We start from the raw sequence: 13,857 nt of genomic DNA, 5'->3' as shown, positions 1-13,857 counted from the left end.
AGGAGTTCTCTGCAGCATCCTTTCCCTAGATGTCTCCTTGCAAATGAAAGTGCCTAGCAGAGCATAGATCTGCTGTTCTAGGGTCCTACCCTGATCGTTTGCTATAGCCCTATTTCCTGCACAAAGTCTGAGGGTGCTCTTGTTTGGAACTATAATCACATTTTTCAGCAGAGTAAATAAGCCAACCTCAAAACTTTTTCCTTTGAAGAAATTGGAGCTGCTTCTGAGTGCTTGATTTTTTGCACTTTCTTTCTAGACTTACCGTATTCTGTGGTAATATTATTAAATCCTTGAAGACTTTTGTTTTTCTTCTCCCTCAGAGTATGAGCTCCATGAGGGCAGAAACCCACCCAACCTTTCTGTTCCCAGAATCTTGTATAGTACTGGTTATCTCCTAGATGCTCAATGAATATTTGAATGAGGGGAGAAAATAAGTCCATCCATATACATATATATATTTATATACAGACATATATATATACATATATATATATATATACACACACATGTAGGAGTATGCATGGATTTTTTTGGTAATTATTGATATTATCTGGTTCTTTTCATATAGAATGTCTGGGATGTCTTCTCTTTGGGCCTTTTCCATGGGTGGCTTTTGTTGGCATTTGAGTCTCAGTTGAGATGACCCATTTTCAAAAAGATACCCTCTGACCCCTGATTAAAGAATTTACCTCTACGAAATCCAGAAGCCTTTGTCCTAGTTACTTAGAGAAAATCATGGTAACTTATTTCTATAGTAGTCACCACAGTCTGAAACAATATTTATTCCGTGAGTGTGAGTTGCAGCTACTCTGCCTGTGTCCCTTCAGTTTCTATCCTAGGTCCCTAGTGTGGTGCAGGCGCTTCATAAGCGTTCAGTAAATATTCATTGAGTGAATAAATTTAAGAGTTTCAGGGCCTTATTTGGTCAAATCCAAATTCTTTTGTCAAATAATCAGTCCACTGTTTTCTAGTAAACTGTCACAAGTAGCGATTTTTTTTTTTTTTCTAGAGAAAGTTCAACATTAATCTTGAACCTGATTGGCACATGCCAGGAACAGCAGCAATCAGCATTTTAAAATCTTTAGAGTGATTCTCTTTTCTGATTGTTAATCTCTGCAGGAATAAATGGATGCTAGTTGAATATACCTCCGTAGCTAGGAGGGTGGCGACAAAAGCACAGTTGTTTAAGTAGGGAGTTAACCAGGGTTAAAATGTTAACAGTAATCTGGTGATGAGACTGGGGTTAATTTTAATTTTCTTCTTAATGCACAAACTGCCAAAGTCTTTGCAACCTATATGTATTAACTTTTTTTCTAATTATGAAAGTATTGTAAAAAGAAAAGCTCCTAAAAATATTAAGGAACATTTAGATATAACACTTAAAACTGAAACTGAGCCTGTGAATAATTTAACTAAAAATCATGCATGTTTTAACTGAGACACCAATTGGAGAATTTCTTTATCCAGTACACAGAGTTAATTGGGGGCATAGCTAGCACTGAACTCATGCAAAAGTTCTTTTCATTACCATGTAGATGCTAGGCCCTATTTCAAAGGTAGTGAATCAACTAGGGGAGAGCCCATGTTGCTGTCCTGTCTTTTTTTTTTTTTTTTAAGAGATGAGGTCTCATTATGTTCAGGCTGAACTCAAGCTCCTAGGCTCAAGCGATTCTCTGGGCTTGAGCTGTCTTCCTGCCTCAGGCTCCAAGTTACTGGACACACATGCTTGTACCACCACCTCCGTGAAGCTTTCTTTTTAAACAAGCTCTCCAGGTGGCTCAGATGTATACCAGCACTCTAGCACTGCGTGCATTGTGCTGAATGCATGTGCCATCAGAAGGCACTGCCATTCAGACAGTGAGCCAAGCCAACTTTCAAATACACTCATGTTGACTAAATCCTGCCTTTTATCATGAAAATGGCAGTTGTTTTCAGGTTAAGGTTAGTCCTCTTGCATTTGAAAGTTTACTGAATTGTTATCTAGAGTATATGATTAACAGTGATGTGCCACAGCACTTTTACTTAAAAATCTTAAAATATTTTTGAGGAGGAAATGCTGGAAAGCACTAAGCCAACACTTTAATATCAACTGTCTCATTTGCATGCCGTAATAAGTGTCATCCAGCAGGAAAAAAGGAATGTCCTCTTTGATTTTTTGCCTTCCCTTGTTACGTCTCTATTACAAGTTCTAAGTTATTCTCATAATTAATCAGAACTAATAATCGTTTCATACTCTGACGTGTCTTACTTGGCCCACCTTTTCCAAGAATGATTAGGCGTGAAAAGCTAACGTTTATCATGTGGGGCACTGGGTTCAGTGTTGTACATGTATTGATTTGTTTGATCTTCACAGGAAGCTTATGAAATAGCTGTTTTTCACATTTTTCTTTCATCTACAACCTTTGCTAATGCATTTTACATCATGATCTAGTAACACCTCTATATTAACAGTCCAATATTCTCTATTTTCTTTTCTGTTTTTTTTAAATGTTGATTTTGATCCACTAAACAATTCAGAATCCACAAGCAGATAGCAGCTTTCATGAAAAATACCAAGGTGTGGTACTTTATTGTCCCGGTTTTACAGATGAGAAAGCTGACAGGTTAAATAAACTGCTGTCCAAGTGTCAGCTATTAGACACAGAAGCAAGATTTGAACCAGGAGCCTGGACTTTTACTCAGTTTGCTAACCTGAATTATGCAATACAGATAATTTCCAGAATAAATTGGACCTCAGGGTCATCGCTATCTTGTGTTGTAGCGGCAGAAAGGGTGTGATACCTTTTATCATCCCTCATAAGGGTCATAGCTGACATGCCTGTAACCAAATATAGGTTAACAAGAGAAAAGCATAACAAATTTAGTTAATCAAAATTTTACGTGAAAAGGAGGCAGAGCAAGATGGCTGAAGGAAGCCTCCACTGATTGTCCTCCCTGCAGGAACACCAAATCTGAAAACTGTCCACACACAAAAAAGCTCCTTCATAAGAACCAAAAATCAGGTGAGCAACAGGACCCGGTTTTAACTTCATAGAAGGTAGGAGGGAAAGAGAGACAGTCTTAAATTGCCAACGCCACCCCTCCCCTATCCCCTGGCTGCTTGGTGCAGAAAGGGAATCTGTGCGCTGGGGGGAGAAACTTTGCATTGGAATGCAGTGCTGCCAACACCAGGCAGAGATCAGCTGACGCCCACGAGCACTTACTCCAGCCCTAGCCAGAAGGAGACGCCCATCCCAGCAGTTGGAACTTGAGTTTTGGAAAGCCTTGCCACCATGGGCCGAAGTGCTCGAGGGTCCTAAATAAAAAAACTTGAAAGGCTGTCTAGGCCACAAGGACTGCAACTTCTAGGCCAGTCCTGATGCCGTGCTGGGCTCGGAGCCAGTGGCCTAGTGATACATCAGCCAGGGCAGCTAAGGGAGGGCTTGTGTCACACCAGTCTCCCAGCCCCAGACAGTATAGCTCCTAGGCGCAGGCGGGACTCCTTTCTTCCACTTGATGAGAGGAGAGGGAAGAGTAAAGAGGACTTTGTCTTGCAACCTGGATACCAGCTCAGACCCAGCAGGATAGAGCACTGGGCAGTGTCTTGAGGTCCCCATTCTAGGCCCTCGACCCCAGACAACATTTTCAGACACAGCCTAGGCCACAAGGGAACCCACTGCCTTGAAGGGAAGGACCCAGTCCTGGCAGTATTCATCACCTGCTGACTTCTAAGGCCCTGGGTGAGACTCTGAGACATGATGTGACCTGGCATATTCACACCTGTGGTGACTATGAGGAAAGGCCCCTTATGCTTGAGAAAAGCAGAGGAAAGAATGAAGAGGACTCTGTCTTGCACCAGGGTACCAGCTTGGCCACTGTGGGGTAGAGCACCAAGAAGGCTTTTAGGGTCCTCAGTTCCAGATGTTGGCTCTTGAACAGCATCTGTGGACCTGCCCTGGGCCAGAGGGGAGCCCGCTGCCCTAAGGCTGAGTCCCAGGCCTCACCACATTCACCATAAGCTCACTGGAGAGGCCTTGGGGTTAAGTGAACATCAGCTATGGGCTGGCAGTACCCGCTGTGGGCCTGTCGCGCTGGTGGACAACGGGAGAGACCCCTCTGCCTGGAGAAAGGGGAGGGAAGAGTTGGAATGACTTTGTCTTGTGGCTTGGGTGCAAACTCAGCTGCAGCAGAGCAGAACACCAGGTAGATTCCTAAGGTTTGTGACTCCAGGCCTTGACTCTAAGACAGCATCTCAGGACCCAGCAGGGGGAACTTTAAGGGAAGAATACAACCCTGACTGGCTTCACCACCTGCTGATTTTAGAGCCCTATATTCTTGAGCAAACATAGGCGGTAACCAGGTAGGAGTTGCAGCGGGGCTTGGGTAACATCCGGTGTTGCGCTGGCTTCAAGTCTGACCCAGTGCAGTCTCAGTGGTCGTGGTCACAAGGATGTTTGTGTCACCCCTCCTCCAGCTCAGCAGAGAGAGAGAAAGAGAAACTCTGTTTGGGAGAAAGTAAGGGAAGAGAACAAGAGTCTTTGACTGATAATCCAGAGAATTTTTCTAGATCTTATCTAAGATCAGCCAAGGGAAGCACAGTGTCAGTTGGCTTGGGGTATTCCCTACTGCAGATACAGCTGCAGTGACCACAAACTTAGATCACAGTACCCAAGTCCCTTCAAATACTTGGAAAGCCTGCCCAAGAAGGATGGGTACAAACAAGCCCAGCTTGTGAATATGACAATAAATAACCTTACTTTTCAATGGCCAAACACTGACTGACATCCACAAGCATAAAGACCAACCAGGATCACATTACCTTACCAAATGGACTAAATAAGGCATCAGGGGCCAGTCCTGGAGAGGCAGAGATATGTGACCTTTCAGACAGAGAATTCAAAATAGCAGCTGTGTTGAGGAAACTGAAAATTCAAGAGAACACAGAGAAGGAATTCAGAATCCTTATTTAATGAAGAAATAGAAATAATTTAAAAGAATCAAGCAGAAATTCTGAAGTTGAAAATTGCAATTGTCATATTGAAGAATGCATCAAAATTTTATATGGCATGGGAGTCTTCAGAGATACCCAAAGACTCAAGGGAAAACTGTCCGTTTTTATGCTTAGATTTGGTGAAGAGTGGGTAGCCAGGTAGAACTGGTTGGACAGAAGGGAATGATCTTATAGTAAGACTGAAGGGGAAAACCCATCCAGCAAGGGCCCATCCCAATTTGTCTTGATCTCTCTGTGTGGCATTTTTTCCTGCCAGGTATAGGACTGGACCCCTTCCGGAATTGAGGGTCTTACATTCTACTTTCAGAGAAACTAGGCCTAAGAATTTCTTTGTAGCCTGCTCTTACAAAGAAAGGCAAGGGAATGTTAGAGTAACAGTTCTAAGTTTCATGGCTGGCTTTGGAGAAAAGGGGATCTAGTTTCTATGGCTTGCCTTGATGAGGAGGAATTTTAGTTTCTGTGGTTTGCCTTGCAGGGAGGATGGGGAGCAGAAGAAAGAAGGGCAGGAGAAGGGCTGAGACAGAGTTGACTTCTGAGGCCTTCCAGTGCCCTTTGGTTCAAAGTGCTCAGCATGCCAAGGCACCATATTTTGGAATATTGTTTTCTGAGCCCCAGTACTGTGACAGGAGAAAAATACCAACAAGTACCACTCGTCAACCTTGTCCTCTCCCTGCCTGGAAGAAGTTGATTTGCTCAGCATAAGGCAAGGAGAGAGGCAGGATCCTGGAGATACGGACGGGGGCTTCTGGATTCTACAGAGGACTTTGGGAACTCTAGGGGGCAGGGCAGAAATATCTAATTGGGATATTCTATTAGGTAGTTTTGCGTGACTCTGAGGAAAAGCTCTCTTCTAACTCCCTTCAAAATTCTCAGTAAAATTAATTACCTCTTTACTGATACTTGAAATGTGAATTTGGTTTGGGGGATTTAAGTCTGGTCTCAAGGTGGCAACCAGGTTAGCTTACTGGGGCCAGCCACATGTGGGTAACAGTTCGGTTAAACAAAGTTCCATACATTCAGGAAGTATTTGCTAATTGCCTGCTGTGGTCAAGGTGCTGTTACGGGTACAATCGATGCAAAGATGATTAAGACCTACCAAACAAATTTTCTGTAAATATCAGCTAGATAAAAGGAAAAGCACCTGATAGACCTTTGCTTTGGAAAGAAACTTGAGTCATCGTGTTCGCTAATGCTATTATAGACTTGTACACCACTGTACCCCAGTTGCCTAGCACACCTGGCATTTCTTATTAATTGATAGCAAAGTAACTCCCAGAGTTCAGGCCAAGGAGTCAGGTTATTTACATTTGGCTATAAAAGTATAAATGAAAATATAATAGTTCATGTGGAGGCACTGCTTTATCAGGTTATTTACATTTGGCTACAAAAGTATAAATAAAAATGTAATAGTTCATGTGGAGACAGTGCTTTTTCAAGTGATATCCATGAGCATAGTATGCTGTAGTTAGCAAAATCAATTTCCTTTGCCCTGTGATTTGCTTCAGAAATGTTGACTGGCCATTCATAGCACCCTATTTTCTTTTCCACTGGACTGAGTGACATTTCAATGTCTGATTCCTTAGCCCTAGGGAAGTCAAGCAGAACAAGTCTGTTTTCTTCCATTCTTTCAAACCAGTAGATGTTCATCAAGCAGCTTGACTTGAAAGAAACACTTTGGCTACCTGAGAGAGACTAGTTCCTCCTCCCTGCTTGTTAGAAAAGTCTGGGTTGGCACTGTCAGCTCATACTTTCCAAGACACAACTGTAGGCGTCTAATATGTTGCAGGAGGAGGCAGAGAAAGGCTTAGAGGCAAATAAGTAATCCAAGCAGAAAGCATATTGAAGAGTAGAGGTTTCTTTTTCACAGACAAGAGAGTAGCAGTAGGGGCTGGAAGGAAGGAGGATCAGTATTGTATATATGGAGATGGGGGTTGGGATACAGGCTACTCTGGGGGGGGAAAAAACTTAGTTGCCTAAACTTTACCTCAAAGTATAGAGTGAAGGAGTTCTTAGGAGGAAATATGTGTAAGTAAGCATTGTGTATGGCATTAGTTACCAGTTGGCAATATGGTTATGTTATGTGGACCATTTTAGTAGAAATCTGCAATCTACATTCTGAGTAATGATTATTTTGCATTTGTAATATGGGCCTGCTAATTTATGCACTTGCTATATCTGTGACTCTTATTTCCTTTAATTTGTTTTCCTTTTTAAAGGATGTTTTCTTTGCTATTCAGAAATCTTAGGAAGAGAGAAATTATAGTCTCCCCCTGCTGGATATGACTGGTAGAACCTGAAATTTTAGGTTAACTTGGCATAGATTTTTTTTTCCAATTTTTGGATTGCATTAAAATACACATAACATAACATTTACCTTCTTAACCATTTATTAGGTTGATGCAAAGGTAATCACGGTTTTTGTCATTTTTTTAATGGCGAAGTGTACAGTTCAGTGATATGAAATACACAATTTTAAATGTACAGTTCCACGATATTAAATATATTGATGATGATGTGCTTTATGTAGCTACGTAAGGACTAATTGTCCTCAACTTTCCAATTCTAAATTCTTCCTACAGCCTCATTAAGCAGTCTTTTGATCACGCCGTTCCCATCTCCAAGCTCCTCTACATCTTCTTCCAGCAGTTACCAGCGCCGCTGGCTTCGAAGTCAGACAACAAGTTTGGAAAATGGCATCATTCCAAGGAGGTGAGTTGCAAGTTTCCTCTTGCCGAGAAGAGCACTAGTGTAGGCAGCTTGATGAAACTGGCAGGGCAACTGTTCGCGCCTATTGTCAGAGGAAAAAGAACCAAACTTTTTTATTAGCTTCAGCTTAGCCTGCAAGTTTACAAATTAGAAGTTCGAAGGAAAGAATAAATAAAAGCTAAAATTTAAAAATCTCCTCCTTTGGAAGACACTGGGAAGTATCTGGATAGTTGTTTCATGAGCTAGATTGGGTTTTCATGTAAAATGGTGTGCTCTCTTTAAATAGGGTCCCTTCCAGATGTAGCTTTTATAAGTAATAAGGGAGGTGAGTCTCTTTGTGGCCACAGTGATACCAATGTGGTATTCAAAAATATATGAAGTCAAGGGTCTGTGATATATTCTCTTTGTGTAATGTAAATTCTTAAACTAAACCTTATGAACATGATTATAAATAGAGTTGGCATCTAGGTATTTTCTGCTTTCATTTCGGTTGGTTTTTGCATCTAAAGTTCAGTTGTGTGCAAAAATGTACGTTTGCTGTTACATTCATAGCTTCCAACTTTTTCTTCCTACAGTCCAAATACTTGAAGGGAAATTTTTTTGTGTACCTATAAAAATGCATGTCAATTAACTGATTTAGTAAATTGACTATTCCTCACCATATGCAGGGATCTGTGAAGGTATAAGACATTTCAGCTTTGTGCCTGTACTTAAGTAGTTTATAAGGTGGTACACACATAAATAATGGTATAAAGATGTTATGTGACAAATATCATAGGCAGATATAAAGTGCTGTGAGACTCAGGATGGAGAAAACACAGTGATGGTCATGGGGGGAATGAGGGAGCCCTTCCTGGAAGAGATGGCACTGAAGGGACAAGCCGAGAAACTGACGGGTCGGGGGGTGTGAGTAGCACACATCAGGTTGCTTGCCTCACTTCTGTCTCTTTCACAATCCTAGAAGCTAGCGAGAAAGAACAAAATTACAGCTTCATCACCCATCAAGAAGCTGCTTTTTGGTTGGTGGACTTTGGATTAAATGATTAAAAGCTTGGAATTTTGTGTGAACACAAGACCTAGCTCTGTCACTCAGTAGGTGTATGATAGAATAAGTTAACGTGGATTCTAGGCATTGCATCCTCATCTGCAATATGATAATAGTAGCACAGCCTCACAGTGTTGCTGGGAGGGTTAAACGAGATAAAGCAAGTCCAGTGTTTAGCCAAGACATAGGATGTGGGCAATAAAATACGGCCAGTGTGAATTATTTGCTATTATTATTGCTGTCATTATCATTATCATTATCATTATCATTACTGCAACTGTCAGGAGAAGGCGCCACCACCGTCCTCACTGGCATTATACCAGCTTCTGTGATTGGAAGAGTTAAGTCTTGGAAACCATCCTTTTTCAACATCTTCTCTTTTCTGAAAATGCTTTTTTATCCCTTCAGGTTTAAATTCAAAGTTGAAATCATGTTTCTCAACTCCTTTGAAATTTTTCAAAACTAATTTGATTTGAGATCTGGCATTGGGAACTAGCGAATCTCTAGTGAACTTACAGCTAAAATAAGTATCCCACATTCGGAAAGGTTGTGATTACAGTCAAGGCTGGCTACCTAATTTATGGGACCAGTGCAAAATAAATATGTGGTGCTTGTTATTCAAAAAACAAGAAAAGTGCTATTAAAGGGATTAAAAAGGAAAAAAAGTTTATCTTGAAGCATATATATATAAAAGATGTAATAGAGATTATGGTGATAGATGAATGATAATATAAACTTATAAATTCCAAACATAATATTTTTGGTGTCATAATTTTATATTATAATATGTGATATCTTGTGTCATAAGACTTTTCTGCAAATACATTTGTTTGGTCATCAAAGTTTATAGTTTTAGTAACTTGGCTTTCAATTGATATAATTGAAAATGATAGTCCTGGCAAATGCAAGGTGGCAAATAATTTTTGATAACTTTTTACTTGGAGAAGGATCTTTCTGCTGATGCAGTGTTACATAGCTTTATGGACCATGGCAACATTTGGATAAATTTTTTATTAACTTTCAAGATGTAAATTTTAGTACATCTGGATCAGATGATTCTTGTTAAACAGTTTTTTAAAAGATTTAATTCTTCACACATCCATTTTGAGTAAGTCTGAATTTAATTTTAGATGTAAATTTATACAAGGTTATTTTAATATTTCTTCTGACATTTCCTGTAACTTGTGGAGATCTTACAAGAAACTAAAAATGTTCTCATGAGTTATATATAATTCAAAATGCCTATTTATGCATTCTATCACTGTGTCCTCAATTACGAGGAAAAATTAATTTTAAAATGGCCTTCCTCTTTAATAATTTGTTCATCTGAAGCTTCATATGAAAACAGTGTGGGTTTTTTTGTCCAGTATAACATCTTTACATTCAATTTCTCTTTCTATGCCTATGAATATTTACTTTGCATTGTTGCAGCAGTTTTCAGAAACAGTCTAAACTGTTTACCAAATTATAATAATTCCCTGATATTTTTTATTGCAATGTCCCCATTTAGGCTTTTACTTTGTGATAATTTACTGTCCTGGGGTTCAGGTCAGAGAGTTAAATATCTGTGCAGACTGTATAGGGACTGGCTCCGGTGACTAATGGGCAAGCTGGCCTTCCACTGTGGTTCCTGAAGCTGCCAGAATCCTTCCTCTCTCTCCCCTATTCCCCTATCTCCCACAACTATGGCTACTGCAGCTTCTGCTGTCGCCACAGTCACAGCCGTCTGTGTGGGTCCAAGACCCAGCCATTCCACTTTAGAGTCTTGTAACACCGTGGCCTGCCTCAGACTTGTGGGTACGTGCCTAGTGCTGGGCCAGTTTCTCACTGTCTGGGCTGCAAATCCTTGGTTCTCAGATCACCCATATACAAACTGCTGCCCAGTGTCGTCACTACTCATGTGCACGTATAGGGGTGGAAAGGGTACGATAATATTCCTCCATATCATAAGGGTCATGGCTGACACTCCTATAACAAATACAGGGTAACAAGAGAGAAAGATAACAATTTTATTTAGTCCAAGTTTCACATGACATGGTGCCTTTAGAAATGAAGATTGAGGAACCCAAAGAAAACTATGTTTTTATGCTTACATTCAACAAAGAATGGACTGCCATGTAGAAATGTGATTGGATAAAGGAATATGATCTAATGGTAATAAACTTAAGCAGGAAAACCCAGCAGCACCTGTCTCGTCAGAATTCTTTTTGACCTCTCTGTATAGCATTCCTTCCTCCCAGGTAGAGGGTAAGACCCCTCTGGAATGGGAGGGTCTTATGATCTATTTTCAGACAAGGTAAGTCAGAGAAATTATTTGTGGCCAGCACTTACAAAGGTGGGAGGAAGTTAGAATAGTATTTCTATAATAGGTTTTACAGTTGGCTTTGGGGAAAAAAGAGGCTCAGGTTTTTGTGACTTACCTTGGGGAACAGGAATCTTAGTTTCTATGCCTTTGGGGAGAAAGGGGAGCAGGAGAAGGAAGGGCAAGAGAAAGTCAGAAAAGCAAGGTCTTGCTTCTGAGCCCCTGTCCTTCGGTTCAAAATACTCAGCATACCAAAGTGCCATACTTTGGGGTATCCTTTTCTGAGCTTCATTGTCTCATTAGACTTGATTTATAGCACAAAAGTTCAAAGATAAAATTATTAAAAATTCAAGATGGTAATCACAGAACGTGAAATGAAGCCTGGGGGGCTAGCGAGGGCAGGACCCTGTGTGAGCACGGTCACATGCCCACGCAGCCAGCCCTAATAGAGAACTGCTAAACTCCGAGAATGCATGGGTAGCAGACGTTTTAAACTGATCACTGTGCCTGTGAAGGTCCCTTCATTTAAAGGATGTTGTAGTTGATCTCTCCTCTTTGGCAGGTATGCAGGTGGGAAAATTAGTTTTTTATGCTATAGGCAGGAGAACAGGGGGTACCAACCATTATGATTGCTTCTCTTTGACAGACAATTCATGGTAATTAAAAATGTCCTTCCTTAGAGAGTTAAAGGTAGCAGGGCTGATAGTCACAGTTTTCTTTTTTTGTTAGAATTGGGCAACACTTTATTCCTTAAACTAGAATGAATGTTTTCAATATTCACAAATCTTAACAGCTGGCTTCACACTGACCTCAGGGCCCCCTGCTGTGCCAGGTGGTAAGCTTTGATTAAAAGGGGGGAATTTGATTAAATGGGGAATGGGGCTCAGGCATTTAACAGCTAACCTCAGGGATTCCATCACTTACCGAGGCAACTGAAACCTTAAAGAGCAAAGTATAATGTCCCAGGAAGCCTTTTGATTTGAATTATTAAATTGGACCAACCTTATAAAGTTGCTGATGCGATGTTCCTTGACCTACAATTTCATATGGTCCAATGTAATACATAGATTGAGCATAAGTTCAAAGCTGAAACAAATAATAATTAGACCAAAGAATCCTGATATCAATGATAGATTATTGAGATGTACTTAAATAGTCATTTTTGCCTTAGTAGTACCTACAATGTACATAAATGCTTATTCATAAGTGTTAACAAACTTCTGTTTGATTTCTTTATAAGGAAAAAAATTGTGTGTAGCTGCAGTCTTTCCTTGACTCTCAGGACTGTCAGCTGATCAGACTGCTTCCAGCCCCCTTCCCTCAGTGCTCTGCCTGGTATGATGCATTGGCTAGCATGAGCACCAGCAGACAGATTAGGCATAGAGTCAGAGTCCTTGGTCATTGCCAGTATCCAAGTAATGAGCCTAAACTAGAAGATAGGAATCCTGGGTTCTAACTCCAGCATTGTCACTAAGAACCTTTCTGTTCCTGAAAAAAGTTGAGTCAGCACTCTGCCTCAGTTTCCACATTTGCAGAACAGCCTGTGTACCTTCTCTGGTGACATGGAGATAAAGATGTGATGAAGTACTGGGGCCCATACTTAAATTTTTGGAAATATTCTTAAACATCCTTTTTTGTAGAATAATTTTTAAATTATAAGTAAGATACTACATGACCTGATTTATTCCAGGTTGCATGGTTAATCCAAGACTGCAGAATGAAGCTCAGTTGATTTAGAATTCAGTGGAAGGTTATAGTGAAGCAAGTAAATTATCCACTCTATTATAGCTATGGAAGTTTTTCAGAAATTCAGCAGGTGGCACTCTCTGCTACATTAACACTGACGAGAGCACTGGCTATTGTTTATAGGGTGGAGAGGATGATGATGTTCAGTGTTTATTACAATTTGATTATTAAAGATCAAGCTGGCCTAAAGATGAGTGGACTGATAGGGTCATTTTCCTTTGGAAGAAGAAGGGAAATATAAGATGACAGCAAAGAGGAAAGGTTTGCAAGCAAGCCTTACTGTAACATAAACTCAGGAGAATTCCCCAAACAGAACAGAAATCAACTACTGTAGTGCAAGGAAACAAGGCTTTAGTATCAGTACTTTGGTAAAAAAAGAGAGAGGACTGTATGAGGACTGTAGGAAGCCTCAGGAATCTTCTCTGATGATTAGAATACAGGGATTTCCCAGAGAAAGCAGGTGATGGTTTATTACAATGTGTAGCAGTTATAACAGCACCTTGTGCCTTCAGTGACACATCTGGAGTGAAATCCTTTTACTGATTTACCAACCATACCTACATCTCCAGGCTCTTGCTTGAAGTTAAGGGAACTAGTCACATCTAACTGAGGTTATAATAAGATATCTATCTCCTTTCCTTTAAAAATGAAACAGCCAGGCACAGTGGCTCATGTCTGTGATCCCAGCACTTTGGGATGCTGAGGCGGAAGAATCACTTGAGCTCAGGAGTTCAAGGCCATCTTGGGCAACACAGGGAGACTCCATCTCTACCAAAAAAAAAAAAAAGTAGCCAGGCAAGGTGGTGTGTGCCTGTGTCCCCCCAAAATTAATTATATTAATTAAATAGCTTAACACTGAGCATAACACTTTTGGTGTATGCTTGTTTAATAATAAAATCTGGATTTATTTGAAATCACATGAGCATTAAAGACTATGAGTAAAGGCCTAACTAAGTAAGTTGAAGACCAGGGGCAGAAGGCTAATTCTCATATTCTGCCCAGGACAAGTAATTGTTATGTTGTAATTTGTAATAAAGAAAATGGAGGAAGTAGTACCTTCCCATATTG

General features: G+C 40.4%; 1 protein-coding gene across 4 annotated transcripts in view; it reads left to right on the top strand.

The window, feature by feature from the left end:
• Window positions 1-13,857, top strand: part of FNIP2 (folliculin interacting protein 2) — a 142,604-nt gene that overhangs the window by 85,712 nt on the left and 43,035 nt on the right. For all 4 annotated transcript variants that reach the window (XM_039479128.2, XM_010338558.3, XM_010338556.3 and 1 more), the window contains one exon: window positions 7,570-7,699. In XM_039479128.2, the coding sequence (XP_039335062.1) occupies window positions 7,570-7,699 (130 nt within the window). The remainder of the gene's footprint in view (window positions 1-7,569; window positions 7,700-13,857) is intronic.

This window comes from Saimiri boliviensis, chromosome 3 (genome assembly GCF_048565385.1).
Source record: "Saimiri boliviensis isolate mSaiBol1 chromosome 3, mSaiBol1.pri, whole genome shotgun sequence".
In the NCBI taxonomy this organism is placed as follows: domain Eukaryota; kingdom Metazoa; phylum Chordata; class Mammalia; order Primates; family Cebidae; genus Saimiri; species Saimiri boliviensis.
The sequence above is the reverse complement of the archived record's forward strand: the minus strand, read 5'-3'. Positions and strand labels throughout refer to the sequence as shown.